The 17904-nt window shown below is 43.4% G+C and overlaps 1 protein-coding gene across 1 annotated transcript in view; it reads left to right on the forward strand.

Moving 5' to 3' along the window:
• OXSR1 (oxidative stress responsive kinase 1) overlaps positions 1–17904 on the forward strand; it is an 87757-nt gene that overhangs the window by 46840 nt on the left and 23013 nt on the right. Inside the window, exons 5-6 of the mRNA XM_030966295.1 lie at positions 6973–7028; positions 16097–16206. Coding sequence (XP_030822155.1) covers positions 6973–7028; positions 16097–16206 — 166 coding nt within the window. The remainder of the gene's footprint in view (positions 1–6972; positions 7029–16096; positions 16207–17904) is intronic.

Genomic DNA, 17904 nt, shown 5'->3' on the forward strand with positions numbered 1-17904 from the left:
TTATAACTTGACAATTTCCCTCTGTTACCAAAGACTAAGGCAGGGTGTCCCAAAAATATCTGGGCCTCCAGGGTTAGGAAGAGACCTTGTGACTCCACAGCTCACTCTGGGTGTTGCTTTTCATGCAGCAGGTGTTAAAGGGTCTTTGTGCCTTGTCCCTACTGCAGTCCTTAGGAAGCAGGGTCAGGAAATGGACAGGGTGAGTAAATGCATTTGTGGAAGAAGTCCTGTTACATTTTTAGCTGCTGTTCAGCGTATGAAAGCTTGATTTTAAAGCCTGCTGGGCAGAGTCCTTTCCTTATACAAGAGAAAGAAACTGAAGTTCTGACAGAGTAGGGGAAACTTTAAAAGTGGTGTATGAAGTTGGAGATGGAGCTTCTCTCTTTCAGTAACTGCTGAAGGTTGTTAGAAGTGTGGGCTGTTTGGCAAATCCTCCTTGCCATGAGCTGATGTCACAGCAGTGATGTGCTTTGGGGCAAATGTGTGAAGCAAAGGCCTCACTTGCAGGAGGAAGTGGGGCTGTGAGTATTGGTATGGTTAGATCATCTCCATGTTAGGAGGCAGGCCTAGGTCCAGTGCTTGTAGCACTGTTTTCTGGCTGAAGGAGCTAATGTGTCTGAAAACTGTTTTTTAAGGGTTTGGATTTAGCTGGCACAACTTGCCCCACATTGATGTGCACTTGAGGTTCTTTGAGCACTGCTGCTGGGCTGGAGGCTTGGCCGTGGATGGGAGGTGGAGTCCGAGGCAGGCAGGATCTGTCCTTGAACCACACCTCCCTTTAATCCTCTGTTAGGCTTGAACCACGTGGGAAGAGAAGGAATTAATGAGAGCACCAAACCATCAGAGACAAAGCTGGCACAGGAGTGAGAAGTGTGAGCTGGACATCATTTGCTGAGATAAAGGAAAATTGCAGATGCTGCAATAACGGAGGCTGTGTGACAGACAGGGACACAGTGAGGGATGTGACACACTGCTGCCTGTCTCACTTCATAATAGAGGCTTGCACCGAGTTAGCCAGGGTCTGCAACTCTTTCTGTACTGCCTCAGCATCTTCCCACACCCTGGAGCTATTCAGACAACCAAGATGACAGTGAATTTCAGGCAGATCTCCTGCAGCTTTCTTTAGTGAGTTGTCCCTTGTCTGAGCTGCCAGAGCGACTTGACCTAAAAGAAATCAAATTTGAGTCATGGTTTCTTGGGCCCCAAACCCTCTACTTAAAGCAGCAGTCCACTTCTGCAGCACTGGAGGGCAGAAAATTGAGAAGGGTTGTACCTAGTAAGTGCATTGTGGAGACTCTGAAAGATATTTTATGTTTTTACAATGAAGTACAATGGGGGATTAATTTCTCATGCAGCCCTTACTGGGGTTTCTGTTTGCCTATGCCAGGTGACAGGATGGAGTTATCTCTCCCAAGAGGTCTTCAGTGCACTCAGAGTGATCTGCCTGAATCTTATGGGTAGGGTAGGAAGAAAACAAGTACTTGCTGTAGTCTTCAAGCTCTCTGTGATGGAAGCTGACAGTCCATTCCAGTGGGCTTTGGCTTCACATGGTTCTGTTTGCAAAGTCACAGTCTGTCAGTCACTTCTGCCTTTCAAAGCTTTGCTTCAGACTGCTTAAAAAAGAAAAAAAGGTTTTAAAGTTCCTGGTAACATTGGATTATTCATCTAAGTTTCTCCAGCCATTAAAATGATAATTCACAAGCCTTTAATTATTTCCCACCCATGTAGCCTATATGAAGGTGTAGCTTCAAAAATGCTTCCAGTGTTTTGAGTTTAGGAGTTAATTATGAGTTGCCTTGTGCTGCTGGCTCAGCTCCTGTGTGGAGGCCGTGGTCTTTTACCACAGCCCAGCAGCTGCCAGAGCAGCTCAGAGAAGAGGGAAGCTGCAGTTGCTGTGCTTGCCTGATCCTGGGCAATAAAGCATGTCACTGGGCTGGTCCCCTGCTGGAATTTATGGCAGCCTGGCTGCTGCTGCTGAGCCTGGCTGCCAGTGGCCACGAGGACCTGCTGAGAGGGCTGTGGATGAGCAGGGATGGAGCAAGCTGTGGACTTGGCCCTCTCTTCCCTCCTCTTATGCTGGGCTCAGCAGGGAGTATGGAAGCTGCTCTGCCAGCTCTCTGCCATTGGAAAACCTTCAAGCTCTGGGAGATGTTTCAGAGTCTGGCTCTGCAGTTCAGTACAGCACTGTAACAGGCAGTAATTGCACCTCACCCTAAAGTTTGGGACTTTAGGTTCAGTGCTGTGGTATGAAAATTTAGTGCACACAGCTTTTCTGAGCAGGAACAGGGACATGCTCATGTATAGCACTTCAATACAATTGCCTTGAATGCCTTCTCCTATGCTGTACTGAACGTGCTGACATTTGAGGGGGTAAAAATACTGATCTGCCTGCATGCTGCAAGCCTAGTTTACATTTTGCAGCTCTAAATGTAAAGCTCTTGCCTGTCACCAGCTTTTTATATCTTGGCTTATAAGGCAGAGGGAAGAGGTGACACAGGTAACAGCATCTTATTGAAGGCAGAGGAATGTTTGATGCACTCATTTGGTGTAAAATGTCACAGATTGCCTCATGTTTAACAGTATGTAGAGATACTGTCCTGGAAGTATTTTACAAATTACTCAGAACAGTGTCAACTGCAGTAATTGGTTGCATTCAGCATAAATATTTTGAGTTATTCATTACCATTAAAAGAAAACAGTAATTGTTGCATCTTGCACCTTCTCTTTTTTTTAAATGAAACTTGGCAGGATGAACCACTCCTTCCTCGTGCCAAATTATGCACTATAGAGTTCAGTCCATGAAAATTTATTGTTGCAGTTGATGTAAATTGCATCTAATGGGCAAATGAGTCATGGCTGTGCTTACAGCCCCTTTGTGCTCTAAAGGCACATGCCAGCAGGTTGGAAGCAGAGGCAGAATAAACAGAGCTTATCTCTTTCCCCTCTCCTGGGACAGGTTTCTTCTCCCTGCTGGGCTGCAGAGCTCCTGGGGATGACATTCTCTGCTCAGATCCCTTCAGTTGTGGTTGCAGTGGCTGTAACAACCACTATGGGGTTAGGCCAAGGGTTGAGGGCTACAGATGAGGGTGGATCTGAGCATTTAGCAGGATTTTAAGCACTCTTTATTGTGGGAACAAGCCACCAGGATGCAGTTCATGTAGTTTTCCTGTGCCCCGCTGAAAAATTAATTGAAAGCAGTGTGGGAACACATCACTTGAAACTGGGGAGCATCATCTCATTGCCTTCCTGTGCTCCCAAATCTGTAGCTGGAGTTCAGCTGTAATTTTGTTGTTGGGATGAAATTTGTTCATACAGCAGCTCATGCCTGGGGCCCAGCCCCATCCTGGGGGCATTAATGTGATGTAACTCTTGTCTGGTCAAACTGGGAAGCTAATCCAGTTTGGAATGCAGATGGAGAAGGGTTTCTGCCCTCCTGTGAAACCTTTCAAGGTTGATGTGGAGAATCCAGCTCTGCACTGGAGTGAGTCCAAGCCTCTCTTCCCACTCTTGTTGTGAAGTACAAGGTAAATGAAAACATAGTCCTTATTTTGTGGAAAGACTCTTGAAGGCTTTAGAAGAGAAGAAGATGAAGCTGTGGAGCAGGATTGTCCAGAAGTACTGTAGCATTTGGTAAGCTATTGACAAGAAAGTTTACTCTAGCCTTCTGTAACTTCATTTAAAATGTGATATAATTATTGTTTATGCTAAAGCTGCTTCCTGTTTCCACTGTAGCAATTATGCCAGAGGCACACAATTTATTCCCAGTGTATCAGCCCAGGATATGGTCATTACCACATTAATGGGAAGTGCCTTCAGATTGTTACACTTGGCAATAACTATATCCTGGAGTAACAAACTTCTTGCCATTCAGCTCACAAGTTTATAAGCATCTCCTGATGAAAATAAACAGGAAAGCACTGATCATCTTTCCCCTGCCCCATTGCTTCAAATGCACTTAATTTTAAATATGATTTTAGAGGAGAACCTGCTTCAAAGATGCTGCTACTGCACCAGTGTATGCTAAAGGAAGGGGTGAGTGCTCACCCAGTGTTACGGCTGCTCTGTGTTCACCTCATGCTGGTGCAGTGCTGTTACACTGGGGTAGGGATGGGAAAGCTGGAAATTGCTTCTATGGAACAGTGACTCCTCAGTGGAAGCAGTGACTCCCCAGACATCTTGCTGCCCCATCACTTCTGCTGCTCTGGGGTGGAGTGTGCCAGGCTGGGGTGAGTGATGGCCTTTGCAGAGGGTGGTCACTGTGAAGAAGTGCCACATGTAGTGGTGATGTAGTTCTGTAGTTTGACTTTGATATTTGGCAGTGGCTGTTTTGGCCTCCTGGATTTCATATTGTGGCCATGACTTGTTTTAATTTCTTGAACCAGCTTCAAGCATCATGTTTACTGACTTTTGTTCACAGTGAGAAAATATGTAAATTTTAATTAATCCAAGCTGAAGTTAAAAAGAAAGCAAACCTCTTGACTTGAGAGGGTTAAGGGCCTGGAATCCTTGGGCTCATTTTTTCTATGGGATTCAATCTGAGTGCTTGTTTTGCTACTTCTTGCACTCCAAGCCTGTCCAGCTTCTCTGTTGTGGTGGGATGGTTTGCTGATAGGGAATGCCTGCTGGTTTCTGGCTGCTGATGCTACACTAGTGAAACCTGCCTGAGTTGTTTTGGATTGTGAAGTGTGTGATAGTTGAGACATCATCCTTAGTTTTGCTTAAAATCTTCCCTGGCACTTCCTTAATGCTGAGTGTGGTGTGTTGTGGGGGCTTGGTGAGCCGCAGATGCAGCTCTGCCGGAGGGGAAGTTTGGAAAGGCTGCACAATTCTGCATGGCCCAGCTTGCTGGGGAAATGCTCCAGCATCCTGGGTTGCCTTGGAGTACAGATGGAAGAGGAAATTACTCTTACTCCAGTAAGAGAATTAATAACTTCAACAGGCAACCTCATGCATCCTATTCCTTTCCCCACGACCTGGAACTGGCAGGGCCTCGTGCATCCTGGCTGTCACAGGAGAATCAGCTGTGGGTAAACATTTCCAGTAGGATTGGAGAGTTTCCTGAACACCCTGTGTTCCCTCTGAATTAGTGCTGGTGTGCAGGAGGATTCCTGGAGGTGGCTGTGCCTGTGCCAAGCACATTTCACACCCTGTGAGCCAGCTCCTCACCTAGGACACAGCAGGCTTTGGTGCTGTGCTCTCTGTGTGCTCCTGGGGCTGGATCCCAAAGGCATCTTCTACCTAAATATTGGCAGGGAGCTTTTCCATTCCTCCTTTTACTGGACCATGAGCAGTTTGTGGGAGTTCAGGGCTCAGTCAGGTTTGTATCTCTTTTGGCAACTAGCTCAACAGCAGCAATAATGTTGCATTTGGCCAATGGATGCTAAGGAGGGGTAGTGTAGCCCCATGCTTAATTCTGCATTTAATCCCTTCAGGTCCTTCATGTATTTAAGAGCATCCACTGATGCTGTGTTGTCTGCAATGGCTACCAGGTGCTGGTTGCAGGAGAAAAACAAAAATGATGCTTCTGGAAGGGAAAGTCAGCTTTCTGAGGCTATCAGATCTATATGAAGTTCTGAAGTTGTGACACATATTCATTATTAAAGCAAATAAGAATTTTTCCTGTACTTGTTCTCACACCTGTGCTTCAAACTGGAGTTAGGCTCCAGGATAGGCATTGCTAGCAAGAGGTGTACATCTGGCATGACTTGAAATACCAGTTTGAAGGCTGAAGGTGCTGTCTGCTGCAGTTTGCTGTTCATCTTTACTGGAACTGTCTTATGAACAGTTTTTTTCTGCTGTGTGATGGGTGAAAAGTCTTGCCATGCCACTGTCCTAGACTGGATATTGGGAAGAGTCTGACAAATGCTAGTGCTGGAGAGGATGTGTTTAAAATTATCCTGGCCTGTAACTGGCAGTGGCCCAGCCTCCTCTTCAGAATAGCAAAGCCAGGAAGGGGGAGATTTCCAGGGCCTGACTGGGGCTCTTTGGCCAGGCCATCACACCAGTTCTGTTCTCATGATGCACTAGGGAGAAGAGAAAAAAATAGCTTTGGACTTCTTTCTGTATGTGAAAGGATTTGGAATATTTGCCAAAGGCAGTGGAGGGAAAATCTGCTTGTTTTGGGGTTGTTTTCCTCTTTTTGCTCCCGTTCCACGTGGGTTCCTGGGCAGTGCAAGCTTTGCAGCCTGTGCTGATGAACAGGGGTGTCAGCTGTGAAGTGCTTCTCTTGGCTTGGCATGTGGAGCAGTCTGTGAAAATAAACTGGAAAACTTCAAAGTGTTTGCAGTGAAAGCAGTGTTCCCCTCAAGAATGGAGAAGTGTTGCTGTTAACCTGAAAACCAGAGCTTTTGGCTAAAAAGGGGAAAGTACAAAACATTCGTAGCACATGCTGAATGTTCTTGTGTGTTTGTTCATTAAAAGGAAAAAAAAAAGATAACAGGGAGACTTTTTTTTTTTCACTGACCAGGCTCATTAAGCCAGAAGCAAACAACATTTTTCTGCTCTCTGGATTTTCCCCAGTGTATGGGGCTAAACTGATGTCCTGTGGAAGCACAAGAACTTCTGCAGGGCTGGAGAGCAGTGAGATGTGGGGCTGGGTGAGAACCAGATCAACTCACTGTCTCTTCCCCTAAAGGGGTACATGAGTATCTGACCAGTGCTAGGTTCACTTTTCACCTTTTTAGCTAATTCTAAGAACCTGGGACAAACCACTTTCCTTGCACTTTTAAGGGTACCTTCTGCAAAGTTTTCATTTTTCTTCTCTGTGTGAAGGACCTAAAATATAAATCATATGAATGCTACTTAGTGTCTGTCTACTGAAGTTACAGTGAAGTCCTTATTGCTGCATGATTTGAGGCAAGAAATACTAATAAAAGAAACAAAGGGTAAGAAATAATAACCTTTTAATATATTTTTGTTGGTTGAAATAAAGATTTAATGACTTCCACTTATTGTTCCTTTATCTTTCTGCAGGGATGTGAAAGCAGGAAATATTCTTCTTGGAGAAGATGGCTCAGTGCAAATTGCAGGTAACTTCCCTGGTAGCTTTGAGTAAACTTTAGGCATAACTGCATATCCAAGGAAATAGTTTAATGATCAAGGAGAAACCTGCATAAAAATGTTAGCTTCTAAAAGCCCCACAGTTCATAAAACAAACAAAAACCCCCAGCAATAAACAAGCCAGGAACCAAAGCAAAAAGCCAACCCAGAGTTTATTATGTCTTGTTATCTTAAAATACTATTGCTTGGAATAATGACAATCAGCAGATATAAATCATTTGATTGTGAAGTCCTCAGAATCAATAGATCAGATAAAGTTCTTGGCATAAGCTAGTCAGATTTTGACATCAGCAAGTTTGTAGCCTTGAAAGTGGAGTGCCCAGACCTCACTAATTTATCACTGACGTGTGAGGTGGTTTTCCACAGGTCTCTGGTGAAAGGTGGACAGATCCATCAGAAGGAAGTGGGCATATCTGATGGTAAAAGTCATTTAAGGAAAGATCAGCTGGTCAGACTGCTCTGTGGATGCTCCCTGCTCTGCTTCAGTTGAGTTGGATGGCAGAGAGGGTGTTTAAGTGGCTGCCCTGGCCCAGCCCAAACTGGGGTGAGCTGGAAGTCTTGGGAGCAGTCATGCAAAGCAAAACTGTTCAGACAGTTGCTTTAGCTAATACAGATGTGCCTGGAGATGTCTGCTGCAGTCACTGCTGACATGAGCTGCAGCACCAGAGCTGTGCTGGAAACAGTCCTGGGTGGGGGTAGACTGTGTGGAAAAGGGTGCTTGTGGAGTGTTTTGTCCCCTGATCCTCTCCTTATGTTTTATTTCCTACGGACTTCACTCTTCTTTTCAGAAATCAAGAATTATTCCCCATCCCTGAAAACATTCAAAATTGAATGGGGCTCTGAGCAGCCTGTTGTGATTGAAGGTGTCCCTGGCCATGGCAGGGGGTTGGACAAGATGACCATTAAAGGTCCCTTCCAAGCCAAACTATTCTGTGTTTTTGATTATTATTATTGTTACAGACTATTAAGTAAGCCAAGATTTTTGGAGAGTACATTTAGAACCTGTGATATTTGTTTTTCCTTCTCTTCCCAGCGTGCTGTTTTCCTATCCTGAGTACAATTTTTCTCCAGTTCTCTTTTCCCTCACTACTGTGTTCTTCCCATGGATCTTGTAGTGCCTTTCCAGTCCTAGTGCCACCTCTAGCTGGGGAGCAGAGCTCTGTCCCCTCCTGCCAGCTTGACAAATATCCCTGTACATGTGTAACCTTTCCAATCCCATATTTATTTGGGAAGAGCCATATCTGTGTCTTTAGTGCCCTGTCCTGCTGGTAGTCACAGCAATGGTCAGGCCAGTGTGGTGGGAGTTTAGGGGACAAGGCAGTGACAGTTGTGTGAGGGAGAAGTGCCTGTAGCATTATTTATTGCTTTGGAATATCTATGCTTGGCTTTGCATCTTGGAATGAAAGGTGTACATTTTCCACCAGGAAGCAGAACACGTTGCAATGCAGTTTTTTCTAGGTAGCTCTCCTCTCTGTAGAGGACAGTAAGCCCTTTTACAGGACATTACACCTATTTCTGTTTAAAAACCTGAAGTGTCTTTGTGTTCTTTTGTAAATCTCCTGGTTTCCTTAATGCCTGCTGTTACATTTCTAATGAGGTGTAAATAATTCAGTTATGTGGCAGCTGTTGGAAGGTAGGGAGTGGCTTCCAAAATGCTCAAAGGAGCAGACTTTATGCAGTGAAATCCTACATTTTTTCCACGATAGGACCAAGATATAACATGTTGGATTTGTAATTGCACAAGCTTTTGATGCTGTTTTGGGAGAGGCTGCAAAAAGCTGTAACTCTGAATGTTTCTGCTAGCCTAAAGAGAGCTGCTTGAGTTTCTCTTCCACAAGGCTGTCAGGGCTTGCCTTTTTTGTATTAAGGCTCACTAGCAATAGGTATTTGTGTATTTTTTTTCTGCTGAGCAATTTTCAGTTGATAAATAGATTTAAGGTTGACTGGTCTTCGCTCTGTGCATTTCAGAGGATTTATTTTGCCTGTGATTGTACATGTTCCCTAGACTGAGCTACTCGTGGTTTATATGTGCAACACCTAAATGATGAAATTCATCTCTCTGCATATCCTGTGAAAGCAGCACTCAGAGATGTGCAAAGTTCCTCTTTACAAATTCTTTCTCTGAACATGCAAAAGGACCAACCCTGCCACCTTTCATCAGCCACAGCAGGGCCACTAAACCAAGGTCAGAGGGTTCACTGCAGTGGCAGGAAGCACTTCAGTTTCTGTGGAGGCAGCTGATGACTTGAAAGAAATGAAAATAAATGAATTAATAATAGAGAAGAGCCTGACCTGGTCATAACACGAGATTTTGTTTCTGTGGGAATTTCTGACACTTAAGCTTCCTTGCCTCCTGACCCAGGATGAAGTAGCAGAATTTCTGGGGAATTTTTTGAGGAGGAAAAAATGCTGGAAGCAAACCAATCCCAATAAAATGAGATTTGTTTCAGCAAGATCAAAGCACTCGCCTTTGACAATAATATTAATGCATATTATGAATAATTCTGTTGATTGTTGAGTGCTTCAGTTATGGGCTAGATGACATCACTTCGTTCCCATGAAACAAATGCTCTTAAGTTTCTCTGGAAAGTTACACCACGAGATAAAAAACAAAAGCTTGATCAGCTGTGGAATGTAGCCTGAGGGTTGGAGTGAATGGGGCACCTCCCTGCAAGGAGCTGGTTTGGTATACATGAAAAATTTAAATCATGTAGCAAGGAAGAACGACTTCCATTCTTTTATAATGACTCCTTCCCTTCTGCCACTCCTCTATCCAAACTGCCTGTGAACAGTGGTTAAGAAGGTCTTATTCAATCTTTGGCTTTTGTGACCTTGTGTTCCTGTGCATTTCCTCCTGCTTGACACAGTTCCTGTTCCTTGCCCCTGATGTAATGTAATTCTCAAATGTAAGTGAGGAATGTACATCTCAATCTGGAGATCCTTTGAGGGGAAAAAAGCAAAGTTGCATTTGAGATTGAGTGGTGGAAACCTCACTGCAGGACTGTACCTCCACAACGTGTCAGTGAATTTAACTGCTTGAAACTTTCACTGTGTGGAATTCATGGCAGTAATTTTGCTGCACTATTACGCAGTTCTAACCAGTGAAAATTAAAGCCTCTTTTGTGAATTTTGGGCTGTGCAATTCTGTTAAGGCTGAACAGAAAAAGCAACTTGATGAAGGACATTTCTCAGGTTCTGTTTGTAACCCTGAATTGGTATTTGTGCATATGGGGAAAGCCACTGTGGGAGCACTGTGAGTTGAGGTTGCTGCAGGTAAAGAGATGGAGAGATCTGTGAGCTCGGGGGCATCTGCTGGAAGTGGGAACTCTAAAAATTCCTCTAATGGCTTGCACAAATTTCCCAGCTTGAAACTCCTCCCCAAGTCTTATTTTTACTCATGACTCTATTTTTAACTGTATCGCTCCTTTGGCTTTCAAAAAGTGCATCCACTGACCCAAGGAGAAAATTGCCTTCAACAGATCCAGCTGACCAGCGAGACCTAAAGTGAGGCAGTTTGCTTCTATCTTAACATTTCTCTTTTTTTCCCCAAGGGCACTTGGGCTTGTGGCTTGGCACCAAGTTTTTGGAGCCTGTTACAATTCACAGTGTCACTTTCTCAGTTTGAAGTGTTCTCCTTCACACTGGGTTAATCTGCCTTCTGGAGAGAGCAGGACTCTTTCCCAGATACCATTGTTCAGGGCTGTGCTGACAGTGGTTGCAATGTAAATGGAGATAGCCATGTTCTTTTGTGTTCCAGCCTCTCCATGGCAATTACTTCATTTCTTTTAATCAGAGCATAAAACCTCTTTGCTCTGGCATTTATCAGCTCCCTGGAGTCTAAAAGTGCACGGATAAAAACACTCTGTCAACATAAAACTGCATCGGCATCAGTATTGATGCATAAACCAGGAGATGGCTTCTCACAGTAAGCAAGGCTTTGCATTTGTCAGTTTATTTAATTATGCAGGAGCTATAAATTACTGTGAAATGAAGTGAACATCTTGATAGACTGGGAAGGGATGGGAGAGGTTGAGCAGAAACTCTCCCAGGATGCATGAGACTTGCTCAGTATGAGCCACGCTTCAGCCATGGCATGATGTGGGCATCCTAGTGAGACTGAATTCAGACCATATCTTTGTTTTCCTCTGATTTTATCCACTGGGATATTAAATAATGCTGCCACCCACCCCTCTGAGATTGAATGTGATGATACAAGTGTCTGTTGAGGGCTGAGAGGCACACATCCCTCCATGTGTGGGATTTTTTGGTTCTGGAGATGATAACGCGATGTCTTTAGGATTTAAAACCAGAGAAATCTCAGCGTGCTCCTAAGAGGTGCCCGCAGTGTCAGCCCTGGCCTGGGCAGGCTGTGTTGCCAAGCAGTTGAAGTAGATTGAGATTTCACTAAGTTGTTCAGGACTTGCTAATTGATCCTGGGCAAATTGCCTAACCCCTCTCTCTCTTTATCTATTTATAAAACGGGGATAGTTAAGGCCAGGCAAAACTTGTGTAACTGAATTTGTGTAACTTTCCACAAATCCATGCCAGCTTGTCACCGGTTCGCTGTGTTCCTGACTGCTCTTAATTCATGGCACTAAAATAGCGCTCTACATAAACATAGAGCTATGATGCAGGCAGTGTCATTCCCCACTTTCCCTTAGGAAACTCTAACTTTGGGAGATTAAATTGCCTGAACAAGGGGCAAAGCACAAATCTAACTTGGGAGGGGAGTGTTGATTGAAGGGTTCGCTCGAGGAGCCTGTGTTGTATCATGAACACCTTGGAACCTCTTCTGCCTTTCAAAAAAAGGGCCAAAAGTATTTTTCTCTATGATTGGTGGAGACTTCTAGGGCCTCTCCTGCAGCAGAGAGTTGTGAAATAACTTTTTCTTTGTGTCACTGGTACTATCTGTGTTTCCTGAAGAGATGTTTTACTGTTTGATTATTGAAACCACTTGTGAACGTCTCCGAGGGCAGTGGGTCGCGTCACCCAGCCTGGGATTTGTCATCCTGAAGTTACTTTGTGAAGTAGGAGGACAAGTGTGCATTTACAGATCCAATACCACTGTGCATCAACCTAGACTTTAAAAGGAAAGAAGCCTTTGATTCTTGTTCTCCAGTAATCTTCCTTTTATCTGGTGTCCTACCACCTGCTGCGTTCTCAGCACAAAATTGCTATTTATCACTGCCTTCCTCTTCTTGCTGCCAGGTTCATTCATCTTCAGTGCTCTAAAAGCTTTAAGGTTTGCAGGAAAGCACAAAGTACAACTGCAGATATTTTCTGATGGTCAACAACTGAACAAGAAGGAAGGTGACCAGAGAAAATAACATCTAGTGCTGTCTTCTGAAATGCTTTTTGTTTAAAGACAACTCAAAGTGATTTTGAAGGCAAGATTGAATTATTCTGTTTTTCTGCCCCTGTTGAAGTTGAAAACTGCTTTAGGGTCTGATTCAAGCATACCAAACTCTGTAGGAGCCCCTCTGATATCAGCAGGTTTTAGTCCTGGCTCTTAGTGCACATTCTTCCTTTCTTTCCCTTCTATGTACCTTGTAGGTAGCTACATGTAGTAGCAGGCACTTGGGCTTTATAGGATTAAGGTAATGTAACAATATGAGAGGGCCAAGGAGAGATTATTTTTAACAGCTGACTTGTAGATTTAGATGAAACAATCTAGAATATGGTAGAAATGTATCTTCCTGAGAGACACACCTGCAGTGGTGCCTGTTGTGATGTGGTTCTGCCACAGCACTCTTATGTTGCTAAGTTGTTTGTTACTGGGTCTTCCTTTTCAACTTCTACATTTCCAGAGTGGCCAGAGTAGTTTTTAAGTTTGACAATTTGGATACCATAGTACCAGGAATTGGTGCCTCATGGCATGCTTTTTCAAACACTACTCTGCAACTTCAATGCTGCTGTAGACTGTCCTGTAGGATATGTGGTTTGCAGCATGTTTCTGCTGGAAGAGACGAAATTTGCCATATTTTATGCAGAGCCTGCCTCAGCAGAATTGAATTCCCATCCTGGATTGGTTTTGCTGTGATATGAAAGTCTGGAAGTCTGGAAATACACATCTTTTTGGGTATATATTTTTTTTGCGATCTTTGGTTTAAATGACTGAAACACTCCAACAGATGAATCTTTTCTACATTGCTTCAGAAAAAAGAAAAAAAAAAAAAAAGATCCCACCACTTCCATCCAGACACCCTGGAGACTGTTATTTGCTGTCAGATTGCTGGAAGGCTGCAGTTTTTGGGCTCCTTTGGGATATCTGACAGTCGGTGGATCCCCAGCAGTGGTGGTTACTGGTATTGCAAGCCAGCTCCAAGCGTTTCCAATTCCTCCCTGTCTCTGGTGATTCAGTCCTTGCCAGTTATCCCCCTAGTGAGCCAATGTAAACCACGAGCTGCCAAGGAAGAGTACAAATGTGTACACACTTCAGAGCTATCCCGAATTTCATGGATTTCCCCATTTTCTGGAGTTCAATTCATTTGCAATAATCGAGTTCTGTTTTAACCTTTCTGGGGGCAGAGAGACTGAGGCACAGATGGTCCCAACTGCTCAGAAGAAGGAATTTAACCTGAACTTGTGGTTGGAGTTGTGTTTTATTGCTTTCCAGATATTTCCTGAGAGCAGGCACATTCTTATCTGAATAGCTGGGGCTTGGATAAAGTTAGTAAGATGACATTTGAGAAGATGGTCCCAAAGTCATTCCTTACAGGGGAGTAGCACAGGCTGTTTGAGCCTGTTTTAGCCCACTGGAAATGAGGGAAATTAATTGGGAAAACATTAAATAAATCAACCATGTAATGAAATAAACTTTAATTCCATTTAAGCTTTCTTCAGATGGCAGATGTAAGGGCCTGATTTCCATCTGGAATTTATAAACCCGGGTTTGATGTGAGATGTGGTGAATACTATGTGAAGGACTTGTGTTTTTACTGCTGGAATGCTTTTGCTTTGAATGGCATTTCCTTTCCCCTCAAAATGGCTGCATGGAAACTTGAGGTAAGATAATATGTGCAAGTTCAAATACAGCACATCACAATAAAATGCTGATGGCACTTGGACAAGTTTCTGTTAGTATTATCTTATTTAAAAGAACTTCTGATTGCTCTTGTGTTTAGAACAATAGATCTTGGGAGACTTCCTGTAATGAGCAGTGAAAGGCAGCTTTACTCTGAATCTTTTAGGGAGCTCCTGCAGTTTCTGAGAAAAGCAAAAATGGTGAATACTCACATGGAAGATCGCAAAGCAAAAATCACCTTTGCAAAAAATGGATTTCCAGAAGATTCAGATTGCAGTACTGATTGGGACAGTGATCCATCTAGGAGTGCTAAAACTCCAAGCATAGCAGGAAGCCAAAATGCCTTTGGGAACAGGAAAAAAAACAGGTCAGCACATCTGGAAGAGCTGAATCCTAATGATAGGCTTTTGTTAGTGCTTATTTTAGCCCTGTGATTTCTGTGCAGCTTTATTTAATGTCATCTTGCAGTTACCCAAGTCTAGTACTTCAGTGGGCACTAAGTTTCTCTCCTGGAAGTCTGTACTGAAGTGAGCTGGAAGCTTTCAGCATCTTCTGAGTGATAACTTCAGAGGTGTTTCTCAAATATTGAAATTCTAATGAGAAGTGACTCACTGCACTGCTGGTGTGATGCAGAGGGAATTTGGGACAGTCCTCATATGGATACCATACACATTGTAAGGAGGGATCTTATGTTGCAGTTAATTCTCCAATTTAACATCCTTAAGCCATGGAGTAACTCTGGTTCCTCTGGCCACAGAAGCAAAGGCTTTTACATTTTGCATTGTCAACAGAGTTTCAAGAATTTTCAAACCAGTTGTGGTCAATAACATTCTGGTTTTATGTTAAATAGCCCTGGAATTTCAGAGTTTGCCCTCCAAGTCTGTCACCAATCTCAAAAATGGCATCTGAGATTTTGATTGCTTGTACTGTGTTTAAAAAAAAAAAGTGTGTGTGTGGATAAAGTTGTGGGGAATTGAGTTATAGGCACATTGCAGGCCTGTAATTCAGCAATACATAAATAGTGTGGTTTGGAGCAGTTCTGTTTTAACAGTTTCTCTGTTACTTGATTTTTTATTTTTTTTTCCTCCAAACAAAGTGCCATCCTCTCTTGAATGACTTGGTTGCCAGATCTTTGGTAATGCTCTTCTCTGAACAAACATACTTTATTCTATCCCTGTATGCTGCTGCTGGTAACAGGTTCTGTTTTCCATGCCATTTTTAATTGCATAAAACATGAGGTTACAGCATAGTTTTCACAAAAAAGAGTGATTTGTTCCAAGAAATGCAATTACCAGTGAGCACAAAGGGCATCCATGAGCATCCTGGTTTGTGAAAGGTGTTTCAGGTGGGGTGATGCTGTGCAGGGTGTGAATCAGTGTCTGTGACGCTTCCCTGGGATGCTCAGGCTGGTTTGTGGCACGTTCAGTATCATCAGGAACCAGTCTGAGGTCCTGTTAAAGCACTGAGCATTTCAACCATGGAGGATTATCAAATAAAACATGTTCTGGTAATAAAAAATCCAGAATAAAGGGCTGATACCTCAGTTAGAGAACAGTTAAATGCTTTCAAGGGACTTTTTCTGCACCCAGCTTGATTGCTGTGGATGTTACAGGATGCTGCTCGAGGGTCAGTGCAGTTGTGTGTGTGTGCAAATGTAAATCCAGCTCTGGCTGGCAGGGCAGGTTTGTACAGCAGCAGGGCTGCTGGGCAGTGTGGGCAGGCTCTAATGTGACCAGTGGGCTGTAATGGAAAGTGGAATTTTCCTCTCTGCCAGCCAGGGCTGAAAGCTCTGCTGTCCCCAGGAATTGAATGGTGAACTGCTGAATGGCAGTTCATGTACCAGCACTCAGAGCTAACTGTTGATCATTCCTCCTTTATTAGGAAACCCCTCATGCATGACTGCATGGTCTGGTACTCAATGGGTGGCTGGAAATATGAGGGGAAAGAAGGGACAGCCCTTCAGTTTGCTCAGGATGTGTTCTTAATAAATTCTGCTTTTGTTTTTTTTTTCAGACTTTGGTGTTAGTGCGTTCCTGGCCACTGGTGGTGACATTACCAGGAATAAAGTCAGGAAAACCTTTGTGGGCACACCTTGCTGGATGGCACCAGAAGTTATGGAACAGGTGAATTGTTTTTCCCAATGTCCTCTGAGCTGATCTGCACCTGGAATTCCCTGTTATCAGCAATGACTATGTTTATTTCCCACTAAGACGATAATTTGACATCCTGAAGGGTTTTCTTAAACTTAAACACAGGATTTTCTTTGACTTGCCTATTGCAGCCAGACTCTTACTGGGGAATGTAAAGTGTTCACTAGATTTTTGCTCCATTGCTTCTCTTCAGGCTCCTGCCTAAGGTGAGGATGAGGCAGCTCAGTTGTTGCATAAAGAAGATAAACCTGCCCCTCCCTTTTGCATGAATGTGAGGTAGAATAGAAATAGTTTCACACGTGGTGAATATGCCACACACAGCTCAGTGATGTGCTCCTCTGCATCTGCAAACATAAGAATTTGGGGTAGTTAGTTGTGATATGTCACAGTGGGGGGTTAATTCAGTATAATGACATGCATTTGACTTCATTCAGGTTTTTAACTTATTTTTAAATGCTGAGGAATGCTTGCATCTCCCCCTTGTTCCTCTGCTGTTTTGGCTCACTAAAAGATGTCATACTTCTTCCCCTTGCACGGAGAAATGCCACTTTTTGTCCTCCACTGCTTCTAGACTGAACTACAGAAGCTTTGTCTGTGTGACTTCTGGTGAAGGACACCTGGAAACTTTGTTTAATGTAAAATTGCTGCCATTTCTGAGCAAAATTCACAGAGAAAATTGTACCACAGTCTTACCAAGGCATTTGCAGTAGCTGTCGATGGCACTGATGTTCACTGCCATGAACATTCTGAAAATTATCCCTCATTCCCTTAAAATCAGTTTGACAGAGGCCTGGGTTTCTGGCAGGTGTGCTAAGCAGAAATATAACTGGCTATAAATGGGCTTCCATTTTCCTTTAAAATTTTTTTAAACAAAAATATTTAAGGATTTGTTTTATTAAAGTGAATCCACCTCGATACATTTCTCCTTGCTGTTGTTTCCAGTAAAATATTTTGAAGATGGGAGGATCTTGAATAAAACCCCCATGTATATCTGTATCTAAAATCAAATGCAGCTAAACACAAGTGCATTACAGTGCATTTTTCCAATATCTAAAACTCCCTGAGGAATGGAGATCATTTTGGAGTAGCTTAAATATATTATTGATGAAAGGCTTGTTCAATGTTTGGCCTTTTCAGTGGCTCCCCATGGTGGTACTGAGGGGCCAGTGCATTCCAGCACTGCTGCAGCCTCCTCAGAGTGCAGGTCTAACAGGGCAGGAATAAAGCCACACTTCCCAGGTCAGGGTTGTCTTTGCAAACTTGATTCTGAGCTGCTTCACTGTCATATTCTTCTGGATTTTTTTATTTAATTCTGAGTTAAAATAAATAAAAATAGAGTATTTGGTTTTTCTGAAGCTAGATTAGAGCTGCCCCTTGCTTTTCTGTCCTGTGTGTTGTGCTCAGACCTCAGCAGCCTGGCCAGGACCTAATGGTGCTGCTCCAGGCTCTTTGCAGCTGCAGTCCTCAGGACAAAAGGGAAAAATACCTTAAAGAGAGAGCTAAAAATTGGAAATGAAGGTTTCAGTGACAAAGTGAGGGGTGGTTCCCCACAAACGTGTTTCCAAAGGAGGAGAAATTTTTTACAGAGTGCAGTACCTGCACCAAGGCTGTGCACATGGAACCAGTTGCAAATATCAAATCCAAGCAGTATTTTAATGTGATGCTGATGAT

The sequence above is a fragment of the Camarhynchus parvulus genome, chromosome 2 (assembly GCF_901933205.1).
Source record: "Camarhynchus parvulus chromosome 2, STF_HiC, whole genome shotgun sequence".
In the NCBI taxonomy this organism is placed as follows: domain Eukaryota; kingdom Metazoa; phylum Chordata; class Aves; order Passeriformes; family Thraupidae; genus Camarhynchus; species Camarhynchus parvulus.